General features: G+C 37.2%; 2 protein-coding genes across 7 annotated transcripts in view; both read right to left on the bottom strand.

Moving 5' to 3' along the window:
• The window catches only part of LOC139152194 (uncharacterized), a 460,524-nt gene that overhangs the window by 258,237 nt on the left and 174,299 nt on the right, over positions 1–27,988 (bottom strand). The gene's annotated exons all lie outside the window — the stretch shown is intronic.
• Positions 1–27,988, bottom strand: part of LOC139152196 (BAR/IMD domain-containing adapter protein 2-like) — a 296,941-nt gene that overhangs the window by 176,256 nt on the left and 92,697 nt on the right. For all 6 annotated transcript variants that reach the window (XM_070725337.1, XM_070725334.1, XM_070725332.1 and 3 more), the window contains exons 4-5: positions 9,493–9,554; positions 3,174–3,290 (exon numbers count right to left, since the gene is read on the bottom strand). In XM_070725337.1, coding sequence (XP_070581438.1) covers positions 3,174–3,290; positions 9,493–9,554 — 179 coding nt within the window. The remainder of the gene's footprint in view (positions 1–3,173; positions 3,291–9,492; positions 9,555–27,988) is intronic.

Genomic DNA, 27,988 nt, shown 5'->3' with positions numbered 1-27,988 from the left:
GTAATTTTATTTTGTCTGTTTCAAGACCTCTCCTCAGAGTTACCGGCTATGAATTCCTAGTGTGACAATTTACAAATGTAATGGGGTAAATACGAGACCATTACCAGAGACAATTTGAGTAGACGCTACGTCATACAAACAATTACATACTCAAGTTTACATCCGCTAATGAAATTGCGTGGCTTTGTTGTCCGTCGGCCTCTCAATTGACAAGATTGAGAATATGTTGATTTATTTATGTAGTAAATCCTTGCGCGTGAAAGTTAACGATCAGATCTTTTCTCCTGATGACTATCTATTCTGATATCCCTCACAGTAGTCTTAGTTTTGTTGAAACCCACGCCGGCCAATTGGGTAGGCTCACTACAACATGCATGATATATCCATATTCAAAACATGGTTTACCGCCACACGTACGTGCAAGATACCGCGAAAGTATATACCGTACTCGTCCGAGTATAAGCCCCTGGTTCGGCAACACTAAACAGCGGTAAAACTAGGGGAGGGGCTTATACTCGAGCAACCCCATGTTATCTGCCATGGACGCTTAATTTATGCTAATTTTATGCACGATTTTTTCAACACCACTCGATCTTTCTATTGCTTTCAAAATCGACTTACACACCCAAAGAAATTGATTGTATAATCTCTGAATACAGAAGTGACATTTTGCTGAAATTTCAGCGTCGAAAAAAACCCCAAACTTGAAACAAAGACATCATGTATGCTGCTGATCAACAGTAATGTGAACAGGCATGCATTGCCCACACGGAAAGGCAACTCAATACTCCAATATCAAACTGTCTACATCTTGTGGAAACAACAACATAGCAGTGAAAATTGTAATAGTCACCAGGAAAAGTCTTCACAAATGAAAGGATAATTGCTTCAAACAAAAGAAACTGCATGTTTCAAGCATGAAAACATCGTGGCCGTGAATGAAAATAAACAATGGCGGACATGAGTGAGACTATTCTATTTAGGCGACAGGGGTGAGCAGGGTCAAAGAATCAAGATAGCACTGGAAAAATGTGTCATTTTCCTTACGATATTGTCAAGGGAACTCCAGTTTCCCATTGTTTTAACATCTTTTAATAGTTTCTTTATTATCTAAAAGTAATTTTACCATGTTAAATGACCAAATATACTCTCCTAACCTTTCTGTATTTGAGTTACATTAGGGTAGGGGCTTATACACGGATGTAATGCATTTTCTAAAATCCTCTAAAATCAGTAGGGGGGGGTTATACACGAGCAGGGGCTTATACTCGGACGAGTACGGTAGTCAAGCCTAGCTAAATTTTTTGATTTCCCTAAACATTAAAAAATGTTGGTCTTGGTAAATGATTTTGAAGGATCGGAATACCGATATTTGCTTTTGAGGAAAGATTTCGGATGTCGGAAAATATTTATCAAACTTCAATACTCGGGCCTTCGAAACAACCACAGTACACAGCATGTACTACCGTAAGAATACATTTCATAGAACGGCGGCTTGGTGCAAATAAATTCAGTGGTAGTCAAAACTCACTAAAAATTATGTCAACCCCCACAAAGCTTTTTTTTGCGCTGTGCAAATGATTCTTACTCATTGTAAAGAGTGTTCACGATCTGCAAACGGGAAAACAAATTAAAAATTCCAGTCGCTAAATACACGTAATGCTATGGCACTTTGCTCAGACGCGGCGTGAAATCTACATTGCATGATATACCACTGATGGATTGAACCCCCGATCACTGAAATTCCTCAGGAAAATAAAATGATTACAAATATGAACATTTAATATCCAGAGCTAGTGTAAGCCTCTCGGGGTCTTTTTTGGACCCATAAATCCAACGTGGTTGTCGTTCTTTTCGTAGCCATATCGATCGTGTACGTCCGAAAATCAATCAGAACACGCAAAGCTTTTTGACAGTACCGATTGAAACCAATCAGAAATCGGCTACAAACGAGCCTTAGGTGCAGCGCCTCTGTAGCACAGCGCAGCCAACGGTAGAATTGGGAAAGCATAACGTGTGTAAAGATCATTATTGCATTTGCAGGCCTTGAACTGTTGAATAGGGAAAACAGGCGGCGGCAAGACCTGTGTCAGACGGCGATTTGCCGCCGGTGACCGGCTATAATTGACAGCCCTGATTTAGAGATATTTTACAAAATTAAATGAGAAAAAATGCTACAAAAAATGCCGATAGGCTTACACAATGACAGGCCATGAGGGGATTAGTTAGGCCATGAGGGGATACCCTGGCAACGCAGTACTAAAGACACCTAGCGCACATAGAGTGAGCATACGTATGAGTTGCCCTACAACATCAGCTCAGTAGTCTGTAATAGATCGCTGTCAACTGTAACTTTGGAGAAAGCCTTAACACTATGTGGCCAAGTCCCTTTTGATTTTTGTCACAGTTCACAATCGTTCTTATACACCTCAACCTGGACCATGAACACCCCCACCAGTGTATGATATGACCCATTGCAATGCCATGACATTGACGGATATTGACAGATGGAAGTAGGTAGTTGACAGAACCATACTGGTTTTCAATTCTAATATCTTCTCTGTCTATAAATAGACGAGAAGTTAAAAATATCATCATCATTGAAATGTAACTTGCACGTCACATTCAAATAGAGAAACAGAAGTTCAAAGGAGACAAAATGGACAAGGCTGAGAAACAATATTGTACCCCTTCAAATCATTTTGTTGCCCAACTGAGCAGGTGCTTGTGCAATTGCATGCACATAACAATTACTTGGTATAAACCTATGCCTATGCAGCCATAATTGAAATAATGTGGTATTACTGAAATCACTAGTTAGGCAAATAACCAATAAATATGCAAGCCACACCAACCAATCAGTTTTTCCCACTACCATATAGCATCTCTGGTCCAAATATTAGTAAGATGCAAGCAGTGGTTTTCAAGATATCACCTATTTTGCTGAAATCATGAATTATGCAAATACCGGTACACATCGAGTATGTCTGCCATGCCAACTAAAAACTAATGAGATCTTACGATTTCCAAAGTTCATCTGATCAGATCAGATTCTTGAGATATGCTTCAACAGATGGACACACAGATGAACAAACAGACAGACATTGCCTCAAAACTAACCCCAATGTGTGAACATGGAAGCTAAAAACTGTCAAACAGAATGAGGAACTTACCTCTGCCTTGATTTTATTTTCTTGTAAATAGTTCTTCTGCTTATTAAGAAGATCCTTCTGCAATTGATCAACACTAGCTTCGACAGGCACTAACAGCTCCTTAAGGAAAGAGTGCACCTGAAAAGATAATGTCAGCATATCCACAATTTTGATAATTTCATGGCATTAAATTACTGCAACATCAAAGCATGTATTGGGCCAAAAAAAAAAAGAAATGTTTCTGGTCAGTGCGCGCGTCACTTGAACAACAGTGTTTTTTTTTCTGTTTGTGGCCGGCAGCCGTGGCTGACACCAAACCAAAATGGCTGAAGAGAAAGAGAAAATTCTTTGGGGGGCATGATCAGTGACTGCATGAACAGTATATATGTGACTATATTGATAAAACTATAAAACTGACCCTCCTCCCTCCCTTGAGGGAAAAAAAAATAAAATTAAAAAAAATAAAATGCGCATCGCCGCACCATTTTTAAATGAAAGACCTGACCAGAAACATTTCTTTTTTTTTTTTTGGCCTTACACCGGCTATCTGCAGCTGTCAGAAACATGACGTTCCATGCCTCCCAATTTTTTGGGTAATGTATTGGGTTTTGATGGACAGAATCAAGACAGATATGTAAATCTGCACAAAGGAATTTAAATGTATTTTTCCACTAAAAATGATTTTCATCATATCAAAAAGATTTTCAGGATCTTCATTCATCAAATTCAAATATTGAAATGTTGCTCATATTACAGTGTTTCCGCTGCCGCTTGCCAGACAGTCAAATGGCAAATAAAATGTCGGATTGGCGAATTGTTTTCAGCCCCTCTTCGCCACACTGGCTAACCCAATGTTTCAGAGGGCAGATTCGCTGAACGAGAGTGCAGGCAGACAGGCAGAGATATTTTTCAACATCCCTGGGTAGCCATTCTTTCCTTGCTTTAGTGCGCGGTCTCAGACATACCGGTATACTGTAATCAGTAACTTACGGAGTAATTTGCCATTCTTTCAGATGGCTGCATGCGGTGACCTCGATTCTTCATGAGGACAAGTGCATAGTGCCTTGTAAACAACAATAGCCCTACACAGTCAGAAAACACTAGTTGATTCCGGAGTATTTTCAAACGCTTAGCAGACAGTAGCAGCCGATGGTCACTAGGGTGGTGAACAGAATGAAACCAGTGTGACACACGCTGAGAGCTGGGTACCAGATCTGCATAAATTCAAGGCATGCAAATGATATTATAATGAGGGACAGCCTCTCTTTGAGATGCAGCCTTGAGAAGCATCATGGCAGCCCTGCCGAACGCAGGATACGGATCACCTGAAAGTTCTTGCTCTTAGACTATTAATCCGTAATCGTTCCTTTTCAAACAAACAAAAATCATGTATAAGCATTTTGAAGAATAATGAGCCACTAGGTTCCTTGTTTGTGCAGTTTTATAGCAATAAAGTAAGTGAAACGGACATTTATTTTCCCCGTAGCATTGTGGCCCGGTCCATAGCAACGTCTAAACATAGGGGGATACGCATCTGTAGATTGATTGGCTAAGAAACAAGGGTTAAAGGCTGTGAACCCCATTCAAACTCTGTATACATATTCATGATTGGTTTTCCCGCGTTCTGTATGAATTGGAACAGTGTAGGACTATGTTAACGTGAACGACGCACTTGTAACTATGCGATGACCTCACCCCAGCGTTCAGCAAACTCCACGTATTTGATACCCGGTGGTAAGATGTTTAATGCTTTCATGAAGTTTACTGTTTATTATCTCGTGTATAAAGATTCTGTATACATTTCTTTTGAAATTGTTAGGGTAAATTGTCGATTAAATGTGATGTGTAAACCCGGACGTTGTTTTGCCGTATAAATAACTACACTGTGCATGTGTGTCGGTGAAGCCACAGACGCTGCACAGACATGCGTGAACACGTGCATGGAGGGACATTACGTACAGATACCCACGTACCCTGTAACTGAAGTGGTACGTCCACGGTCAGTGTATACGTGCGTGTAAACTGGCGGCCATCTAAGTATGAATAGGGAGTGGCGAAGTCAGATTTAGAGCAAAGTTTCGCTGGCAATTTTTCAGTAACTAGACCTTGAACACCAAAAATAATTGGTTACACAAAGTATTGCAGGTCTGGTCTTGGAGAAAATACCCAATTTGGGTCGTCAAAGACTTGTTAACGAAAACGACGCAATTTTTAACGGGACCTTGCACTGGCCGCGGTCAAAAATAACATCGAGGATACACGAAAAAATACTCCACAGAAGTTGATTTTTTTTCCCTCCACACTATGATAACACTTGAAAATCTATGGAGCGCTTTAACGAAAATCTGTATTTTCCCACTACGGAGAAAACCGACCAACCGTCACTTGTGAGCGCTGGGTGTGCGTGTTGATTTGAAGCAAAATCCTCATTATGCATGCAAATTAGGTACCCAGCTCTCAGTGTGGACAAAAAGAAGAAGGACATGACGGCGACCTCAGAGGCAGCTAAATACAACATGCAGCACTGCTATGCCTGGCATGTTCGAGCACAGCACAACTTCCAAGTCAGTGGACAAGAAAATTGAACCATGACTGCAGCTTGAGTTGCAGGGTAAAACAAGTTATGAAAAAAGCGACCTAGCGGCCGATATAGCTCCGCTGTGTTTATGTAGAGAATAACTATTTTTGACACATGTTGATGAAGAAGGTGGAAATCTTTGATAGCTCAATGCAGTGGCCAGAAAAAAGTAGCTAAAATAGCTGCACAAATACACAATCGAAGATTTCATCATACTTTGAATATATCACATGGGATCATCCCTAAGAACATGTCAACCAAAGCTATCTCATGAGTAATTTTTTGGAGAATAAAATTTTCTGACCAAAAATGGCAACAATTGCCCCCAAAAATAAAATTTGCAGATTTCATCATAATTTCAAAAGATCAAATTTAGTTCATCTATAGAAACCTGTATACCAAATTTCAAAGCTGTTAGAGCAGTTATGTTATGCTATGTTATATCAATTTATTAAAGTGTCATGTGTGGTCTTAAACAGCTTGGTTGCCTCACCCAGCCCCAAGGGCTTACAAGACACGAAAACAGTATATTTTGAGAAACACATTTTTTAACCAAAAATGGAAAAAATTGACCCAAAAATTCAAAATTGCAGATTTCATCATAATTTCAATAAATATTATTTAGTTCATCTATAGAAACCTGCATATCAAATTTCAAAGCTATCAGATGAGTAGTTTTGGAAATACACATTTTTTGACCAAATATGGCAAAAATTGCCCCAAAATTACAAAATTGCAGATTTCATCATAATTTCCACAAATATCATTAAGGTGATCATTAGGAACCTGTATACCAAATTGCAAAGCTATCAGACCAGTACTTTATGAGAAACACATTTTTGACCAAAAATGGCAAAAAATTGCCCCAAAATTACAAAATTGCAGATTTCATCATAATTTCCACAAATATCATTAAGGTGATCATTAGGAACCTGTATACCAAATTGCAAAGCTATGAGATGACTAATTTTGGAAATACACATTTTTTGACCAAAAGTGGCAAAAATTGCCCCAAAAATACAAAATTGCAGATTTCATCATAATTTCAATAAATATCATTCAGTTTATCTGTAAAAACCTCTATACCAAGTTTCAAAGCTATCAGATGAGTACTTTTGGAAATACACATTTTTTGACCAAAAATGGCAAAAATTGCCCCAAAAATACAAAAATACAGATTTCATCAGAAATTCCATATATATTACTTAGTTCCTCTATAGAAACCTGTTTACCAAATTTCAAAACTATCAGACCAGTACTTTTAGAGAAATACATTTTTTGACCAAAAATGGCAAAAATTGCCTTAAAAATGCAAATTTGCATATTTCTGCACAATTTGAACAAATCTGAAATAGATCATCCCTAGGGACATATGTACCAAATATCAAAGCTATCTGACTGGTAGTTTTGAAGAAGAAGATTTTTAAAAGATTTTTTTACCAAAAATGACAAAAATTGCCTAAAAAAATACAAATATGCAAATTTCACCACGATTTGAACAAACTTAAGTGAGGTCACCCCAAGTGAGCTGCATATCAAATTTCAAAGCAATCGGACAAGCGGTTCCAGAGGAGAAGATTTTTTTACCAAAAACACCAAAAAATGCCCCAAAATACAAATATGCAAATTTCACCACGATTTGAACAAACTTAAGTGAGGTCACCCCAAGTGAACTGCATATAAAATTTCAAAGCAATTGGACTTGCGGTTTCAGAGGAGAAGGCAATTGTTGACGGACGACGACGGACGACGGACGACGACGGACAACGACGGAAATCAACCTATTTGATAAGCTCCGCGTCGCTGACAGCGGAGCTAAAACGAGAAACCTGCATAGCAATGGTTTGTTGAATTTCCATGGTTAGTGTTTGACAATGAGAAGAAGTTTTTTCTGTACCACATACGAAGAGTCAGGCGGCCAGACAGGACGATATTTACATTCGGTAGGCGATCAGACATTCCCAAGAAGGACAATTTCAAGAAAACTGAGAAAACATCAGACATGACTTGCCATGAATGCACCGCAAGCACATCCACTACCTCATTAATTATGCACATATCTAATTCTGGGCTAGGCAATAGAGTTAAAGGGTGATTTTTTTCACAAAATGTCACATGACCTCAATGACCTTTCACCTCAAATATACATATTTGTCCATAACTCAGTAACCACTAGTGCTACACCGTTTATATTTGGAATGATAGATGACCTTATGGCGCCACATCCTCTACCTCATTAATTATGCACATATTTAATTCTGGGCCAGCTGATAATGCTAGAGGTCTGATTTTTGGTATATAGGGATTAGTATTGAAAACAATTTTTTTCACAAAATGTCACATGACCTCGATGACCTTTGACCTCAAATATACATATTTGTCCACAACTCAGTAACCACTAGTGCTACACCGTTCATATTTGGTATGATAGGAGACCTTATGACGCCACATCCTGCACCTCATTAATTATGCACATATCTAATTCTGGGCCAGCTATAGTGCTGGGGGTCTGATTTTTGGTATACAGGGAAAACTACGGAAAACAATTTTTTTCACAAAATGTCACTGGAACTCGATGACATTTGACCTTAAATATACTTATTTGTCCATAACTCAGTAACCACAAGGGCTACACCCTTCATATTTGGTATGATGGGAGACCTTATGGTGCCATATGCAGTACCTCATTAAATATGTGCATATCTAATTTTTGTCAAGCCAACAGAGCCAGAGGTCTGATTTTTGGTATATAGGGATAACTATGGGATAACATTTTTTTGACAAAATGTCACGTGACCTCGATGACCTTTGACCTCAAATACACATGTTTGTCCACAACTCAGTAACCAACAGTGCTATACCCTTAATATTTAGTACGATTGGAGACCTTATGGTGCCACATCCTGTACCTAATTAATTATGCACATATCTAATTCTGGGCAAGCCAATAGAGATAGAGGTCTGATTTTTAGTATATATGGATAACTTAGCAATACAATTTTTTTGACAAAATGTCACATGACCTTGGTGACCTTTGACCTCAAACATACATATCTGTCCATAACGAAGTAACCACAAATGCTACACCCTTCATATATGGTACGATGGGATACCTTATGATGCCACATCCTGTACCTCACTAATTATGCACATATCTAATATTTAGCTAGCCTATAAACCTAGTGTTCTGATTTTTGGTTGACAGATGTAATATTAGGAACAAGAGTTTTGTTGCAAAAAAGATATGTAACTGAGATGACCTTTACCCTCTGTGATGACATTTTCCTTCTTTTTCCCACTTAAGATTGCTTTGGCCCTGGCATTGCTTCTTGCAGCTATATTTTAGCTTATTTTCAGCATAAAGTTGTCTTTCCGATTGAAGTCGGATTCAGTTATCCTAAAGATTGATTTACCCCTAGATGCAACAAAGAAACATTGCATTCCTTTTGAAGTGGATTATTCTCCCCTCTGAGGTGTGTTTAGGAAACACTGAATGTAAGGCCTGCAAGCATGTTTTGTGAGATTGTGAGACAGCTGGATGGTAATTGGATTTGGGTATGCAAATCCAACGTAATTTATTCCAGCATACCCCAAAGGAAATACCGCAGCTTCCCATCCTGTTTCTCGACTGTCTATGCTTTAACCGAGTGAAACAATTTGCCTGTGTACTGTTTTCGTTTTACCGGTATTTGTGGTTAGAATTTGCAAGAAGCCACATACTTGGTATTTCAATAAGGAAATGTACAACAGCTGGTTACTCACCACAATTTCTCTTTGTGTTTCAATATCTCTAAGAGTTGCTGCAATTTGAAGTAGCACTTCACCTGAAACATGATGAGAACAAGTTATCAATGATGACACAGTCCACACTTGTTAAATTTTACTTCGTTACAATTCCTTGGAGAGTAAAGATAGAGTTCTGTTCATAAATTGAGTCTGTGATTAAATATACAGCGATACAGATGGGGCTTAATGGCCAAGGATGAGTTCCATCTGATGGGGAAAACAGAAACCAATCTGGGCTGCAAGCTTAGTTACAAAAGGTCATTAAATGAGTCAATTAGTAATTAATTGACAGGATTTTGCCAAACATTTTTTCATACAATCATAACACTAAAAGATTATCACCAGTACCACATTTCATGAAATTTGATGAGGTGCTTCTGGACTTTAACCCTAAATATGAAAATTCATTATGTATGCAAATTAGCAACTAAATTAAATCATGCTGCTGAGTGTCACTGCATTGTATTGCAGCACTGTGAGATCAACATCTGTACCTAATTTTATCAAATGTGATGCAGTATTTTTGGATATATCATTCAAATCAGAAAAGTTCATTTATTATGTGAGTTAAAAGTTTATTACCATGGCACTGATGAATGTCTCAATCACTGTTCAGGCAATGTGAGCTCAACATCTGTACTAAGTTGCATGAAATTTCATGAACTACATTTTGACATATCAGGCTAATTACGAAAATTCCTTAATATGCAAATCAGTAGTTATTTGACATGATACTGCTACCTGTACATATCTTTGCATGCCCTTATGGTACACTAGTGGAAGATCAAAATCTGTGGTATGTTTCATCAAATTTGACACAGCATTTCTAGACATATCACATTAAATAATAAAAGTTCATTGAATATGCAAATAAGAAATTTATTGACATTTTACTTCTTAATGTCTTCACACAGTATAAATTATAACAGGACTGATCTGTAACTTGTTTCATCAAATTTAATGCAGTATTTCTGGAGATAACCAACTAATTGGGGAAGTTCATTAGCTGTAAATTTTGACTATTTTTTTACTACTCTGTTTCAATGTATCAACTACAGAATTTTACAATAATCCGATCATCATGACCAATGCCCAGTGTCCTGTTTTGCCAACACGCCCTGCATATGTGAAATGACCATTGTTATTGTTGATAAATGTATTCTAGTCTGGGCCTGAATACAAAATTTAAACAATAACAATGCAGATTATACTCATATAGGGTATATTTATGAGCTTAATATTAAGAATTTCTCCATCGTTCAGAGATTCAAACCAGAAACTGCAGATGATACACAGAACAAACAAAAACATAGTGCCGAAGTCGCAATAGCAGGGCTGACGGTATTCAAGAGTATTAATTTGGTGGGAGTTTAGCACAAAGGCATGTAAAAGTTGCAATGCAAGTACATTACAGGGACAAAGTTGCTCATATTTGACATTACTTTGGTGATATTACTGAAAGCTGCCTTAAGTGGTGTGGACTTTTGATGTGTAATATAGATTTAATTTTCAAAAAGTTGCTCATCTGTAATTCATTGTTCTTATACATGGTTTGGGGCTGTAATTAAAAGAGTAGACAGAGAAATGACAAATGATACAATATTCACATCATCATTACAATTCCACATATTTAATGGAAGTACACATAGAGTGCTGCAATTTTGAACAACTGGACCAACTGTTTTAAGAAATAATGGTTTTGACCCCCCTCCCCCCAAAAAAAATCTGCATTGAGCTGAAGCACAAAAAATATGTGTGTATAATGAGTAAATGTGGCAGTGTTGTTATAGTTGACAAAACGCGAGAGAAAACATTTCTAAGAATATGAATGGCAAACTTTATAGCAATCACCCATGCTGTCCTTGGGAAGAGATTTTATATTGAAAAAAGCAAAAACTAATAAAATGCTAGTTTTACTATAGGATCATTGACTCTAAATTTCAAAGCATTTAAACAAACGTTTATGGAAGAGATATTTCACAAAAAATTACAAAAATGGCTATAGAAATATGATCTTATATTGTTATACTGGGCAGACTGCCAGAGTAATGGCATCTGTTACGTCCGATATTGGAACTATTATTTACTTAAAATTAACACACAGCATGGCGAATTGAAAAGCATTTATAAATACATTTTTATATGTGACTTCATTACCCATTATGCACTGCAATACGTTGTTGTAGGTGGCAGTATATTCAATTTTAATCTTGATTACCCAGAATGCATTGCAATGCATAATGACGTCCTTTGCCTTTCATATTCAGTCATAGTGGTCTCTAGTTTCCTTGCAAGAATGTTTGGTAGCAGATATCCATCTCAAGGTGTATGTGCAGTTTCTTTTTTTATTTGAGGGGAGATGGTTGACTTGTGTAATTACACAGATGAGGAAGTGTGTAGTTGAATACAAGTTTTATTGCATTATATAAAGACAAAGGTTTGTATAATAAAAGGTAAAATGACAAAACTGATTTGCCTAGCAACAAGTAAGAGGGCATTCTATAACAACTTCTGAATGACACACTTGTATCATCAGTAGAAACCTGCATAATAAATTTTAACAGCAATCTGACTAGTAATTTCAGAGAAAACAATTTTTGATGAAAATGAGAAAAATTGCCTGAAAAGACAAATATCTTAATTTCACTACAATTCAAACACACATGACTACAGTAATCCTTAGGTAGCTGTATAGAAAATTTCAAAGAAATTGGACCAGTGGTTTCAGATAAGAAGACAAACAAACGTTGATGGACGACGACGGACAATACAACTATTTGACAAGCGAATTTGGTTTCGGCTCTTGTGAGAAACGTCTCTAGATGGACGGACGGATGGAGTTTAAATCATAAGTCTGGCAAGATGCCTAAAACCAGATATGAACTGAAAATGCTCACGTGTTTCATTATATATTGCAGTTTTGTGTAAATTTTAACCTTTGCCACATGTTTGCAACTTTATTAGCTACTATAGACTATAGTCTATAGAAGCTATTGGGATGGGTATCCGTCCGGCGTCCATCGTCAGTCTGTATGTATGTATGTATGTATGTATGTATGTATGTATGTCCGTTTGTGAGGCGTCCGTCCACTCAAATATCTTGAGAACCGCAGTGCTTACCGATTTGATATTTGTTGTGTAGATGAAAAATATGATTTTGAGAAACTGTTTTTTTTTAATTTTTTAAAATTGTTGAAAATAGGCAAATTAATGCCAAAAAGGTGTTTTTGGTAAAAAATCTTCTTCTTCATAACCGCTGGTCAGACAGCTTTGTTATTTGGTATACAGGTCCCAAGGGATAACCCAATTTAGATTTGTTCAAATTGTGATGAAATATGCAAATGTGTATTTTTAAGGAATTTTTTGTCATTTTTGGTCAAAATTTGACTTACATTGTATGGAATTCTTGTACTGTATAAACCCTATCAATTCACCCAGAAAAAAATAATTAATATGATTTTAAATAATTGAATTAATTAGGAAATCATCAAAGGCAAAATAATTTTAGTGTGGAATTATCAGAAAGTTCAACTTTTTTTGACAGTTCATAGTGAAATGCTTACCATCTTGGAGGATTAAAACATGTAAACGCAACTTTCCAGAATCCCACCTTTGATATATTCTGAACCACCATTTATGTTATCTAAAATAAATTGCTCATAATAGTTTGTCATGATAGGGTGGTCAAATAAATAGAGATAGAGAAAGTTCTAATTTCCATTTATGGTTGACTTGGTAAGGATAAAATAAGATTACTTTTTGAGGAAAAAAATAGAGTGGTCAATTAAAAGAGTGGTCAAAGTGATAGGGTTTTTATGGTAAAGCTGAGCTGTAAGATTCCTCATGTGCTATTTATAGCACTTATGCAATCTGTGTAAACAGTGCAATGAAAGTGTAACATGATTCCTTATAATGCTTTTGATAACCTTGAACTTCATAAGTTTCAAACATTTGTCTCTTCAGTGTGCTTTCTCTGAGTACGTACAGTCTCAACTTATTCAACAGAACTTACTTACAATGTTAATTTGAAAGTTGAAATGTGCTTGGTTAATAGGATGAAAATACTGATATTAAAAGATAACAAGCTCAAGATTCTTTATAACCTGACAGATATGCTGTTTTTTTATGACGTAAATCTTGATTTAAGCAAGTCTTGTTTACTTTAATTAGAATGTAATTAACTCTCGTTTATTTGCTATTATAGACTAATATAGTCTGATGAAATATGCAAATCTGTATTTTTACAGAATTATTTTCCATTCTTGGTCAGGCCATCCTGAAATGAGCTATCAAAGATATCCACCTTCTTCATCAAAACATGTGTCACAAAGGTTATTCTCTACATAACACAGCAGAGCTCTGTCAACTGTTGAGTCGCTTGTTTTTTGGTCAGACAGCTTTAATATTTGGTTTACATGTCCCTAGGATGACCTTAGTGAGATAATTTCATACAGTCAGGAAATACTTAATTTTGTATCCATGTCTATAGTAGCTTCAGGGACTTTGGCCCTATGTTTGAAAGTATTATGATCAACATAATGGACAATAATCACAGCCGATTAGGTCATGAAGTATACAAATGTATAATTAGCTGAAATAAAAATATTAAAGTTCTTTTACTGCTGTCATTGTATCCCCACTTTATATAGCAAGTGTAATTAGCATTGGACAAGTCCTTCAAGCCATATATGCCGCGCTGTGAAAGCTCATTAGACATACAAATTATAAATTAGCTGACATGACAATGTGAAATGACTTTTGATATTGTTTTAACCTGGTATAATCATCAATGTACATAGCATATTTTGCCAACTTTGATCAAGTAAATCCCAGTATATATCCATAATAAGCAAAGTTCATTAAATATGTAAATTAGGAATTGGCTTAAGTAAAAATGCTCAATGATTTTCAATAATGTTGTATCATGGTCTCTGCAATCTATGTAGCAAGTTTTGTCAACTTTGGTCGAGTTGATTCAGATATATATCTCTAATTAGGAAAGTTCATTAAATATGCAAGTTAGGAATTGGCTGAAGAGAAAATGCTTAATGACTTTCGATAATATTGTATTATAGTGTCTTTAAAGTACATAGCAAGTTTCATCAATTTTGATCAAGTCAATTTAGACAAATATCCCTAATTATAAACATAGGGCCAAAGTCCCTGAATCTACTAAAGACATGGATACAAAATTAAGTATTTCCTGACTGTATGAAATTATCTCACTAAGGTCATCCTAAGGACTTGTAAACCAAATATTAAAGCTGTCTGACCAGCGGTTTTGAAAAAACAAGCGACCCAACAGTTGACAGAGCTCTGCTGTGTTATGTAGAGAATAACCTTTTGTGACACATGTATTGATGAAGGTGGATATCTTTGATAGCTCATTTCAGGATGGCCTGACCAAAAATGGAAAAAAAAATTCCGTAAAAATACAGATTTGCATATTTCATCACAATTTTAACAAATCTAAGTTGGGTTATCCCTAGGGACCTGTATACCAAATAACAAAGCTGTCTGACCAGTGGTTATGAAGAAGAAGATTTTTTACCAAAAACGCCTTTTTTGGCGCTAATTTGCATATTTTCAACAATATCAAAAATTAATAAAAGAGTTTCTCAAAATCATATATTTTATCCACACAACAAATATCAAATCAGTAAGTACTGCAGTTCTCAAGATATTTGAGTGGACGGACGCCTCACAAACGGATATACATACATACATACATACATACATACATACATACTGACAGTGCACGCCGGACAGATACCCATCCCAATAGCTTCTATAGACTATATTAGTCTATAGTAGCTAATAAACGAGAGTTAATTACATTCTAATTGAAGTAAACAAGACTTGCTTAAATCAAGATTTTCATCATAAAAAAACAGCATATCTGTCAGGTTATAAAGAATCTTAAGCTGGTTATCTTTTTATCAGTATTTTCATCCTATTAACCAAGCACATTTTAACTTTCAAATTATCATTGTAAGTAAGTTCTGTTGAATAAGTTGAGACTACGTACTCAGAGAAAGCACACTGAAGAGACAAATGTTTGAAACTTAAGAAGTTCAAGGTCATCAAAAGCATCATGTAACACTTTCATTGCACTGTTTACACAGATTGCATAATTGCTATAAATAGCACATGAGGAATCTTACAGCCCAGCTTTACCATAAAAACCCTATCACTTTGACCACTCTTTTAATTGACCACTCTATTTTTTTCCTCAAAAAGTAATTTTATTTTATCCTTACCAAGTCAACCATAAATGGAAATTAGAACTTTCTCTATCTCTATTAATTTGACCACCCTATCATGACAAACTATTTTGAGCAATTTCTTTTAGATAACATACAGGGCACAATAAATGATGGTTCAGAATATGTCAAAGTTGGGATTCAGGAAAGTTGCCTTTACATGTTTTAATCCTCCAAGATGGTAAGCATTTCACTATGAACTGTCAAAAAAAGTTGAACTTTCTGATAATTCTACACTAAAATTATTTTGGCTTTGATGATTTCCTAATTAATTCAATTATTTAAAATCATATTAATTATTTTTTTCTGGGTGAATTGATAGGGTTCATACAGTACAAGAATTACATACAATTAAGTCAAATTTGATCAAAAATGAAAAAAAAAATTCCTTAAAAATACAGATTTGCATATTTCATCACAATTTGAACAAATCTAAGTTGGGTTATCCCTAGGGACCTGTATACTAAATAACAAAGCTGTCTGACCAGCGGTTATGAAGAAGAAGATTTTTTACCAAAAACGCCTTTTTTGGCATTAATTTGCCTATTTTCAACAATATCAAAAAATTAAAACAAATAGTTTCTCAAAATCATATTTTTCATCTACACAACAAATATCAAATCAGTAAGTACTGCGGTTCTCAAGATATTTGAGTGGACGGACGCCTCACAAACGGACATACATACATACATACATACAGACTGACGCCGGACGCCGGACGGATACCCATCCCAATAGCTTCTATAGACTATAGTCTATAGTAGCTAAAAATCCATTTAATATGCAAATTAGGAATTGGCTGCAGTAAAAATGTCTTTTGATTTTCAATAATGCTATATCACAGTATCTTTGATGTATATAGCAAGTTTCAACAACTACAATCAAGTTAATTCAGATATATATCCCTAATTGGGAAAGTTTATTAAATATGCAAATTCGGAATTGGCTGAAGTAAAAATGTTCAATGACTTTCAATAATGTTAAACCATAGTACCTTTAATATACATACCAAGTTTGGTCGATTTAGATTGAGTCAAATCAGAATATATCCTTAATTAGGAAAGCTAATTAAATATGCAAATTAGCAACTATCTTTCATGTCACCCCTATTGATTCCCACTGCTGATATATCTTGGTGTGATCAACATTTTTAACAAATCTCATCAAATTGTATGTAGTCCTTTTTAATGTATATCTCTTTTTCTCAAATCATTAATTATGCAAATGAGCAAAAAGTATGCAAGCCACACCCACCAAAAACTAATCAGTTCTTGCCATTTGCTAACTGAATCTGAATCTACCAGATTTGTACCAGATTTGATTCTGATCTGATCAGCCGTTTTTGAGATATCGGACCAACAGACAGACAGACAGACAGACAGACATCGTTGCGACATATGCTCACATGTGTAAACACGTGAGCAAAAAAAGATTTTATGGTATTCGATACATCGTCTATGTATTAAATTCTGTCTGTAAAAACGTCAGCGGCTGCGTTTAGGTTGTTGCACGGCACAACAGAGGGTCCACACTGACTTTTATATATTTTCGCTGTATTGTTATGCACTTTCCACCATTATCATTCTTCAAACACACAACTCAACAACAGCAGCACATAATATAAATGAGCTAAAAGCATGGACTTAGCTTTTTAAAGTCTTAGGGTAGGAAAATGCAGTCAGGAACTTAATCTATGTCATCAAAAATTTTGTAACGTAACAGTTGCTGTTCTCCTTCAGGCCGTTCAGATTCATTTTAATTTTTTCTGATCTGTCTCTCCACATGGCTGTTGTTATTGACTTTTTAACTTTTCTACATTTTCTCTCCTGATCAGTCAGACAGTAGCCTGGTTGATTTCATCACAGACAAGGCGCTTCAATTTCTCTCCACGAGAATATTTTAAGCATCCACGGTCGTAGATTTCAGGTTTCCGAGTTTTTCCTAATATTTTCTCTCCACAACTGATCGCGCCAGGTCGTGGCTGTAAAGTGTTGAATTTTCACGACATGTTTCTCAACGACCGTGGCTTTCAGGTATTTGACTTCATTTTCTGTCCACGGCCGGTTGAGGTCGTGGCCGTAAAATGTTAAATTTTTCTCAACAAGCGGTCATGAGGTTACGGCTTTCAAGCTTTGAGTCTTTTTTTCCCGGTAATTTTTCTCAACGATCATTGTGAGGTCGTGGCTGTAAAGTGTTGAATTTAGCCCGACATTTTCTCAATGATCAGTCATGAGGTTATGGCTTTCAGGCCTTGACTTTTTTCCTGGTAATTTTTCTCAACGACCGATCATGAGGTCGTGGCTGTAAGTGTAAAGTGTTGAATTTTTGCCAACATTTGTCTACATGACCGGTTGTGAGGTTGTGGCTTTCAGGTTTTCGACTTTTTTCAGTAATTTCTCTCAATGGCTGGTCACTAGCAAGCTCCTTTACTGTTTATTTATGAATAATAAGTTGTTTACCTTCCTGTTTATTTACGAATTCATGAATATTTTAAGCGTCCACTAGTTTTACGGACGACATCGTGACACTGTGTCTATGATCTTCAACCCTTTCCTTATTTTAATGTGTGTGGGACGGCTGTGGTGTTGACTCAATCACTTAATCCACTGATACCGACAGCGGATTAGCAAGTTGGCAATGTTTTCGGAGCAATTACAGTGGTGTATACACAGGTTGGAGAGGAGATAAGGACTTGTCGGTAATATATAAAGCAGTGAGACAGTGTGGAGTCGAAATCTTTTTTGAAATACCACAGTCAAAATTAATAAAATTACTTGTAGTAATAAAGAAAGCAGTCAGTCAGTTTGGAGTTGAACTTTATTTGAAATATCACAGTCAAAATTAATAAAATAAAATAAGGTAAACCGTTGCACAAAAAACCCTCCCTCCACACCCCAGGGGACTGATTTCTTTCCCCTATGCCAAAACGTAATTTAGAAAAGCTAAAGGAACCTGCATGCCAAGTTTCAACCCACTCTGACCAAGGGTTACTGAGTTTTAGCAATTTGCCGGTTTTTCATTTTTTCTCCTCATATGCATATTTTTGACAATGACAAGTTCATTTGAACAAATTCACATCTCCACCCCTAGCTGCACAGTGTTCTCCCAAGGAATTTTTTACAAGAGGGCGAAGACGTGGTGCGAAGCACCACAAGCGACCGCGTAAGCGGTCGCGGGGGGAGGTCAGGAGGGGGGTGTTCCCCCTCCTGCCGTTGGAGCTTTTGAAAAACAGAGATTAAAATGGTGTTATTTGGTGGCACTTGGGGAGTATTTTTTCAAATTTTTTTCGTATAAAAAACTCAAAGGAAAAGAAATCTATGACAGTGTTCCATAACTTTTATTCCAGTTCACTGATTTCAATGAAGATTACATTTTTTGAAAACGAAAACATAGTGACAGACATATATTTATTCATGGATGTCAAAATTATCACCATAACACTTACGCTTACGCGTTCTCAGCCTGATACATGTACCCGTCCGACCCATCCTAAAAATAGGTCGTTTTGCTTTGGGAAGGAATACACAAGCGAAATTCTAACCTCCTATAAAAAACTTCAGAGTACGCTGCTGTCCTTGGTTACCCTCAGCTCCTAGGCATGTTTACTCAGCTAAGTCGGTTACCTAATGCACAGTCCCTATGGAGGGACCGTGGCTAACGTTACGGCCTGAGCCATGCAAATATGGTTGCCATCAATGAGTTGCACATGGGATTATGATCTCGGATGACATCACAAACTCGCGAGATTTGCAAGATCGATGAAAATTACGTTTGCAGCCTGCAGGATCGACGCTCACGCTTGCATTTTACTTGTAAATCACTGTCAACTTTTTTTACCTGTACATTTTATTGTTTTATTTTTTTTTTAAATAAATCTTTTTCATTTCTGGCAAGGGGACGCTCGGAATTTACAAGAGGGCGCCACGCCCCTGTTACCTTATTCAGGGAGAACACTGGCTGCACCTGTACCCCAAATACTAAGACAGTAGCTGCTGGGGTTTAGGAGTTTTTGACGGGGAAGGACATACATACATACATACATACATACAGACATACAGACATACATACAGACATACAAATGGATGCAAATGAACTGATTCATCTTACATGAAAACCTCTCTTTGGTATATATACATATACCAAATGCGAGTTAAAAATTACCCCAAAAGACAAACATGCAAATTTCACCCCAATCTATCAACATCTAATTTAGAATACCCAAGGAAATATGCATAGAAAGTTTCTGCCCAACGGTTACAGAGTTTTAGCAATTTACATGACTTTTCCTTGTTTCTCCTCATATACCGGGGTACATATTTTTTAAAACAAATTCATATCTCCACCCCTTGGTGCACCTGTACACCTGTACTAAGATAGTAGGTGCTGCAGTTTAGGAGTTTTTGCAGTGGACGGACAAACATACATAAAATGTACATACATACATACTTAGACACATATATACAGACCAGGTATGTAAGGGTGCCGGAAATCGACAAGTGCAGGGCCAAAGTGAGGGCTAGCACAATCAAAGTGCGAGCCAATGTGAGGGCTTGAAGTGAGGGCTCTCACAATCGAAGTGCGAGCAAATGTGAGGGCTTGAAGTGAGGGCTCTCATAATCAAAGTGAGAGCGTATTTGAGGGTTGAGACTTGCGAAAATCAGTACTAAATTCATCTTGATCGAATGAAGACTTGTGATCAAAGTCACTGCTAAAAGCGCGATACGATCTCCACTAATGTGTAAACGGCGCAGGCCTGTATATGAGCATGCATGGAGCTACAGCATCGATCGAAGCTTCACGATATGAGCGAACGGCTATTAAAGTACATGACGTCCCTGACGGAAAAAATTGTCAAACACCGTAAAAATATGAATGAGACATTTTGTAATCTTTACATCGTTGAGTTTCTTGAAGAATATAATGTCTGGCTGATTTTAAAAATCGGCGACTGACTGATCGGGCAGGGATCGCACATTCAAAGTGCTTGTCAAAGTGAAATCAAACGCTATATGTGCGACAGGCAGAAATATTTTAGTTTAGTTTACATATTTAGTCTAGTTTAGTGAAATAAATGCACTAAGCAAAGGGCTTAAATTTATTCCAACACCAAAAGCCCAAAAAGAATTAATCTGTTGAAAGACGCAAACAAATACATTCGCAAAATGCGACTCCAATACATACATCATGCGCCACAGACAAACCAAGAAACATCAATTCAAACACAAATCAACATGGGTCCCACCCGCAACTGATAACACAAACTTGGAAAATTACCTAGAAGCCACTAAACTAGCGCTAGTTGAAATCCCATTTCACAACACAAAAAACAACATGACACGTGCCGAACGCATAGCAATTAAAACACTATCGAAGAACACGAATCTCATTAACCATTTGATAAGGGACGCGGGACAGCAGTCATGAACACAATAGATTACATAAAAGAGTGTGAACGACAACTCGGCGACTCCAACTACTACACAAAACTAGCTACAAACGACACAAAACAAACAGTGGAAAAAATACACCAACTAACGACAGAAATGTACAACAAAAAACACATCGACATCCACACTTATAAATACATAGATCCATTCTACAAAAATACGCGAACACCACGCTGGTACATTCTACCGAAATTACATAAAGCGCCACCAACGGACACAAAATTCGCAGGTCGCCCAATTATAAGCGGTTGCATGCTCAAGTCCAACCTTTCACATATCGGAATTCCTGGACCACTTCCTCAAACAGATCGTAGCAAAACAACCGACATACATAAAAGACACTACAGATTTCATACGGAAAATGGACTCAATCCAGGCTCCGAACAATGCCATCCTAGTCACATTAGACGTAGTCTCTATGTACACAAATACACAACACGATGACGCCATACACAGCTTGAGCGGACGTATAGAAATTTGCATAATTCAATAGGCTGCAGAGCCTCGTTCTGAATGTAAACAAGCAATATGTCGGAATACACGTCGTCCGAGAGCGACTTGGTCGTGAAAATGGGCTCGAAAGCTCACAAATATGATTATTTAAATGCGAAATTGAACATGCTATGAGGTAATGTACACTTTTGAGAGTAATTTCATCGTATCTATGCATGATAGAAATAAATACTAATGATAATTGACAACTGAATTCGTACGTTGCAATGATGGTTTATACCTCTCAGCTGTGTGCTATTTTTAGACTGTGACCCGAAACACACTGATACAGGTCTTGAACAAAATAATACTCGTTGTGTCAAACCACTTGCTATTGAACAACGCTTGTGACAAGTTTCGTGAATTTCTGACAGTGCGCCTATATTTGCGGCATGATTTCATGATGCCATGTATGCGCTGTTAGTGTTACCGTACAAGGCCGATCGTACAGCCCAGTGTACGCGTGTACAGCGTACAACGCTATGGCACTGAAACTCGCCTTTATGCTATCGGACTTCAGTCAACATTGACGAGTTGAAACATGGTAACTGAACAGTGATATACTACCCGTTACCAGTGAAAAGGAAAACTGTGACAAATCACGGTCACTCAAATCCACTCTTACAACGATATTATTATCTTGAAAGGCTGAGGGGTCAGTAAAATCAGGCGTGGGAATGTCCGACCACCACATCCTGCATCGACTCCAAACAGACAGACACTGACAGTTGACAATGACCGAATACAAGAGAAGTCGCCAAGTACAGTATGCACCCTATTAGAATATATGCTCCATATTAGTGTTTCTTTTTTTGAAGTCTCACTTAAGTTATATACGAAAGCGATCTAAATGTCATTCATAAGATGAGCGTAATGTTTGCAAACTTCACAGATCACAGTTCAACGCACGTATGATATACACACATTGGGTAAAATTAAAGATGGCGGTGTATCGCGATCGTGTTAGCGAGTTTTGCAGTCTTCGTCATAGTTACACTTGAAGTTCGTTAAAAAGTCATAGGAGATGGCGAAGCAACTTAGTTAAGAGTCATCAAGCCATGAATTTTACTGAAGAAATGGCATAATGTTTGCCTGAACTTTAATACGGTACGCGCGCGATCTGCAGAAACACGGAGGCAGACCGTACATGTTTTGCAGGGTGGACGTGGGAGCTCTTCGACTTTGAGTTGTTCTCTGAATGTTCGTAGTACCCGGTAGTATTAAACCGACAAAATAAAAATACCGTCAATGACGCTGTACCTTCTCTAATGTGTGGCCAGGTCAGGTAATTGGTTGTTGGCATGGAGTTGTTGGTAAATAGTTGATGATGTAGGGGCATGAGGTGGGATATGGACCCAAAGAACCAAAAGATGATTAAATACAACAATCAAAAAAATTCTAAGCTACAGTATAAACTGCCTAAAGATAGTTCAATGTGGAAAAAAGTTAAACAATTCAGAAATAAGAATTAACAGTCCAAAATAGTAATGACGCACTTCCCTACTGACCTGAGTGCATGTGAAATACACAACCTGGCATCTGTAAATTAAATGTATACCAAGTGATCATTTCCAGTCACTTTTAACTGTTTTTAATGGATTTTCCAAAGAGTCCTGTGGAAATGATGAAAAACGCTTATTTGGTCTTGTGTTTGTATAACCTCATGGCTGATAATTGTCATAGTATTGAAAAAAAATTGAAAGTGAAGAAATTACAGTTTTTAATAGGCATATTTTCCTTGAAATACATGACCGTGTAAAGAATATATGCTAAAGTGTTTAAGAGTAAATTTCTTTTCAAAAATAATTTAATTTGTGACCAAAGGATTTTTATTCTTTGAGTTTACAAATTCAAACATTGCAATTTGTTCAATCATCTTGTGCAGTGTAAAATTTATAAAATGACTGAAAAACAAAAAAAATGGCAGAATTACAGTCTTTGTGATGTAAAATTATGGGGTGACATCACGATAACTGTTAATCTGTTTGAAGTACTAATATACTATAATTTTAAAAAAGAAAAATTCATGCAGAAACGGTAAAATATATTGTCAGTAATGTAGTGTTAATTTTGACTTGACATCAAAATATGCCTTTGCTGGATACCAAATATATAGGGCGAAATATCAGCCATGTTCAGCAAAATCCACACAACAGCATTGATCCTTTTCTAATTTGATTTGATTTGCTTATGTTATCCTTGTATGACAGTCAGTACAATATGGAACTTAAACACAACACAGTGAATAAGTATGCTGTAAATGAAATGGTGTGGCTGCATCCACATGCAGCAATAGGAGTGCCTTTGTCTCTCACCCTCATTTCCAACCTGTCCCATCCCTGAAAAAATAGTTTGGTCTTATATTTATAATGTTAATAATTTCTGTATTTGTTAAAATGTGCGCATCTCAAAAACTTTTGATCATAAACATTTTCATTGTTTTTTATAGATGACCAATCAGTTAACCTGTTTATTTTGAATATTTGCGCATTTTTCCTCAGTATTTGACATTTTCTGAATACCTTCTTATTCACTTTGTCATTTTCTAAAAGTTTAAATGCTCCATTGTGTGGTCAAGCTTTCCACAAGCATCAAATGTGGTACTTCATATAGGAGGGTCTGCCTCTAGAGGGCGGGCATCATGAACACTCCTGTGTTTGTTGGTTAATTCCTCCACTTAAACTTCAGATTGTACTGTAAACATTGAACATGGCCGACGTCCGATTTTCCTGTCTAAAACTTTCACTCATTTTCGTTCATATGACTCTGAAACTCCAGGAAACGATTGGGAAGAAAGGGTTATCTTGAAATATTGAGGTACTCGCCGATATTTTGCAAAATTAAATGAGAAAAAATGCAAGGAAAATGCCGACAGGCTTACACAATGACAGTTTTCAGACTCGGAGGCATATGATCATCTCTGCAGATTATGCAACAGGCCTAGATCACGTGAGGCCATGAGGGGATATCCACGCAACTCAGTACCAAACACTAGCGCTCACAGAGTGAGCAAACACAAAGTGAGTACCCCTAACGTAAGCTCAGTAGTCTGTAATAGATTGTAGTCAACTAAGAAACCTTGGAGAAAGGCTTAACACTGTGGCTATGCCGCTAAGTCCCTTTTGATTTTTGTCATAGCTCAAAATCGTTCTCCCACACCTCAACCTGAGCCATGAACACCCCCACCAGTTTATGATATGACCCATCACAATGGCATGACGTCAACGGATCTTGACAGACGGAAGTCTTGACAGACGGAAGTTCTTGACAGCAGCATATTGGTTTTCAACTCTAATACCTTCTCTGTCTATAAATAGACACGAGAAGGTAACAAAAACTATGGTAGTAAAAAGTTAAAATTGTTTGGCATATTCAACTGTGAAGAGAATGCGTATGCAATCATATTGCTTTGTTGAGAGTGGCAGACTTCTCCTGGCCGAGTTGGTCGGCACCATCGGCGCTGGCGATGGCCGAGTTCGCAACTGCCCGACTTCTCCAGTTACCCAATGGAATATTGGTAGCCAATGCCTACGAGGACTACCGCGAAATTGTAACCCAAGCATCAAATATAAATATAACATAAGTTGGATTGACAACAGTAAAATATGTGATATTGTGCAATCTTTGGGCCTAAACAATTTGTAAACGTGAGCAAGGCGTCAGCGGAATGCAACACGTTCCTCACTTTAAGCGGCCATCTTGTCTTCTGATGGCGGGACGGTGTACGACCTACGAGGCCAAAGCAGTGATTTGCAGGGCATGAACAAGAATAAAACTAAGTTAGGGGGCTTAAATAATGATTAGACTGTCTAACTATGTAAAAATATTCACAAGAATCAGCTGTGCATGTAGTTGCGGCAGCCCAAAAGTAGCCTATGTTTAGCGAGCCGTAGATCGACAATACACACATAGCACCAAAAGTAAGCCGTAGAAGTTGATAAAAATTCATAGGCACAAACTTAACTGCTTTATATGACCATAGAAACGTCTCTTACATCGTTTGTTGGGAAAAAATGGGCTGAAATTGCCCCCCAAAAAAACACGAAAAATCACACTAACGGTCAAGTAGAACAGCGCCCTCATCACTTCCATTTGAACGAAATTCTAATATAAATATGCAAATGGGGGTATCTCCGCTCAAGCTGTACAGGCTATCAGCAAAGCATTAAACAATGCAACGCAAACAAACAATGAACAAACAAATATCCATAAACCACCAACAGAATACATGTTAGCTATGCTAAACATTATTCTGAAAAACAACACATTCGAATTTAACAACGAATTCTACAAACAGACATGCGGTTGTGCAATGGGTTCCCCATCGTCACCGAATATTGCTGACATCACATTTCATGAATTAGAGCTGAAATCATACATCAACACACAACAAAAATATCACTATGGTGTAGATTCAGAGACGACATTTTCCTAATCTTCATTGGAACTGAACACGAACTCCACGAATTCATTACACTAATTAACAAAATGCATCCCACTTTCAAATTTTCATATGAAAGTTCCTCACACGAAATAACATATCTTGACCTATAGTCATTTACAAAGGTCAACGATACAACAATGAAAACATACTAGACACCAGACACACACAAAACCAACAGATATGCGATACATTCCAGTTCCTACATAGAAAATCATGTCATCCAAATCAACCTTCAAAGGCCTAATCAAAGGCGGAACATTAAGGTACATGAGGACATGTAACAATGAAGAAGATTTCAACAACAAAGTCAAAACATTTAATGAAAAGCTATTAATGCGAGAATATCCACAACAAGAAATATCAAACATCAATGCGGAAACAAATTACGCTACACGAAAAACACATTTAAATCACAAACAAACGCACAACAACAACACAAATAAATTGATATTTGCTACCAAATATAGTCCACACATCAAAACAAAAGACATCAAACAAGCACTCCTGAAGAACTGGGAAGAAATAGAAAAAGATCAACACTAAATAATTTATTCACAATGAAACCGATCATCGCTTACAAAAGAAATCCAAACATTGGCGACACATTCATAATGCACAAGTGCACAATCTTAGAGAAACGACCGAAAAAAATGCGACACAACAAACTGACCCAAACATAGGCTAAGTATTCTAGCCTCCCTGCTAGACGAACAAAACACTGACATTAATTAAACCACGAACAGTGAAACACAAATATAAGGAGAAAAATCTCCAAAGAAAAGCGACTGAGGAAGAAACCACACACTGGTTTCGAAACGTAGCGTCAAAGGATCACCCTGTCATTCGACAGCCAGATTACGGCTACGTCTCGCCATGGCTTATATCTACACCAATAGTCAAACACACAAAATCGAACACAAACACAGAGAACGTAAAAATAGTGTAGGCGATGTGTGCAGCCGCTTTCCCTTTATTACATGACAAGTCTCCAAAAATACATTTTCCCATGATCTTACTTTATCTGGTGAACAAGCCACGCTAAAATTTCTTCAAAAAAGTTTCCTCTTTCTTCGAAAATTCTCCGACAAAAACTCCGCATACGACGCCATGTCGGATAAACAGTATCAGAGTCCACGTGCCCAGGTCGCGAACTGGATTGACTGAAGTCACATTTATCAGTCGCGCTATAGTCGTACAATGGTACCAGAAGAAGTATCGCTCGCTTGAGTTGCATGTATTAATAATAAAAAGGATATCAGTGACATTTGAAATGCAATGACTAACAAACACGAAAAGGTTAACGAAAAAGACGGAAGTGATGTAATGGGTCATGATCTGTACGCAGGCCATTGTGTACTCGTTCCGCGCTCAGCCCACAGTCGCTCGAGAGCTATTCAGCTCTGGGACTATTCGCCCAATAGACGAGTATACAGAAGCGAGAAATACCCCAAGTCAGGAAATGAAATGGCTATTTCGTATAGGGATTGTGCCACCATGTCATCTTCGACGTTCGATTTTACCGTGAAAAGTAGCAAGTTCATCTATCATGTAACCGTCGACCGTTCCCTATCATTCTCAAAATTCATACCTGGTACTTGATTTGCTTCACAAACGCTCATTTCGTGTGATTTTCGGCCGAATTCGACGGACACGTCTTTAAAACATAAGCGTGAGCAACATTCCGGTCACCTTACAGTGGATGTTGGGCACCTCCACTTTACTGACGTTAGCGCCGCGTACCCATGAGGGTGACTGGAAGGTTGTTCATGCCTTATGTTTTGGCGACGTGTCCTCTGAACTGGGCCGAAAATCACACGAAAATTCAT

This window comes from Ptychodera flava, chromosome 15 (genome assembly GCF_041260155.1).
Source record: "Ptychodera flava strain L36383 chromosome 15, AS_Pfla_20210202, whole genome shotgun sequence".
Taxonomy (NCBI): Eukaryota; Metazoa; Hemichordata; class Enteropneusta; family Ptychoderidae; genus Ptychodera; species Ptychodera flava.
This window is presented reverse-complemented; position numbering and strand designations above follow the sequence as displayed.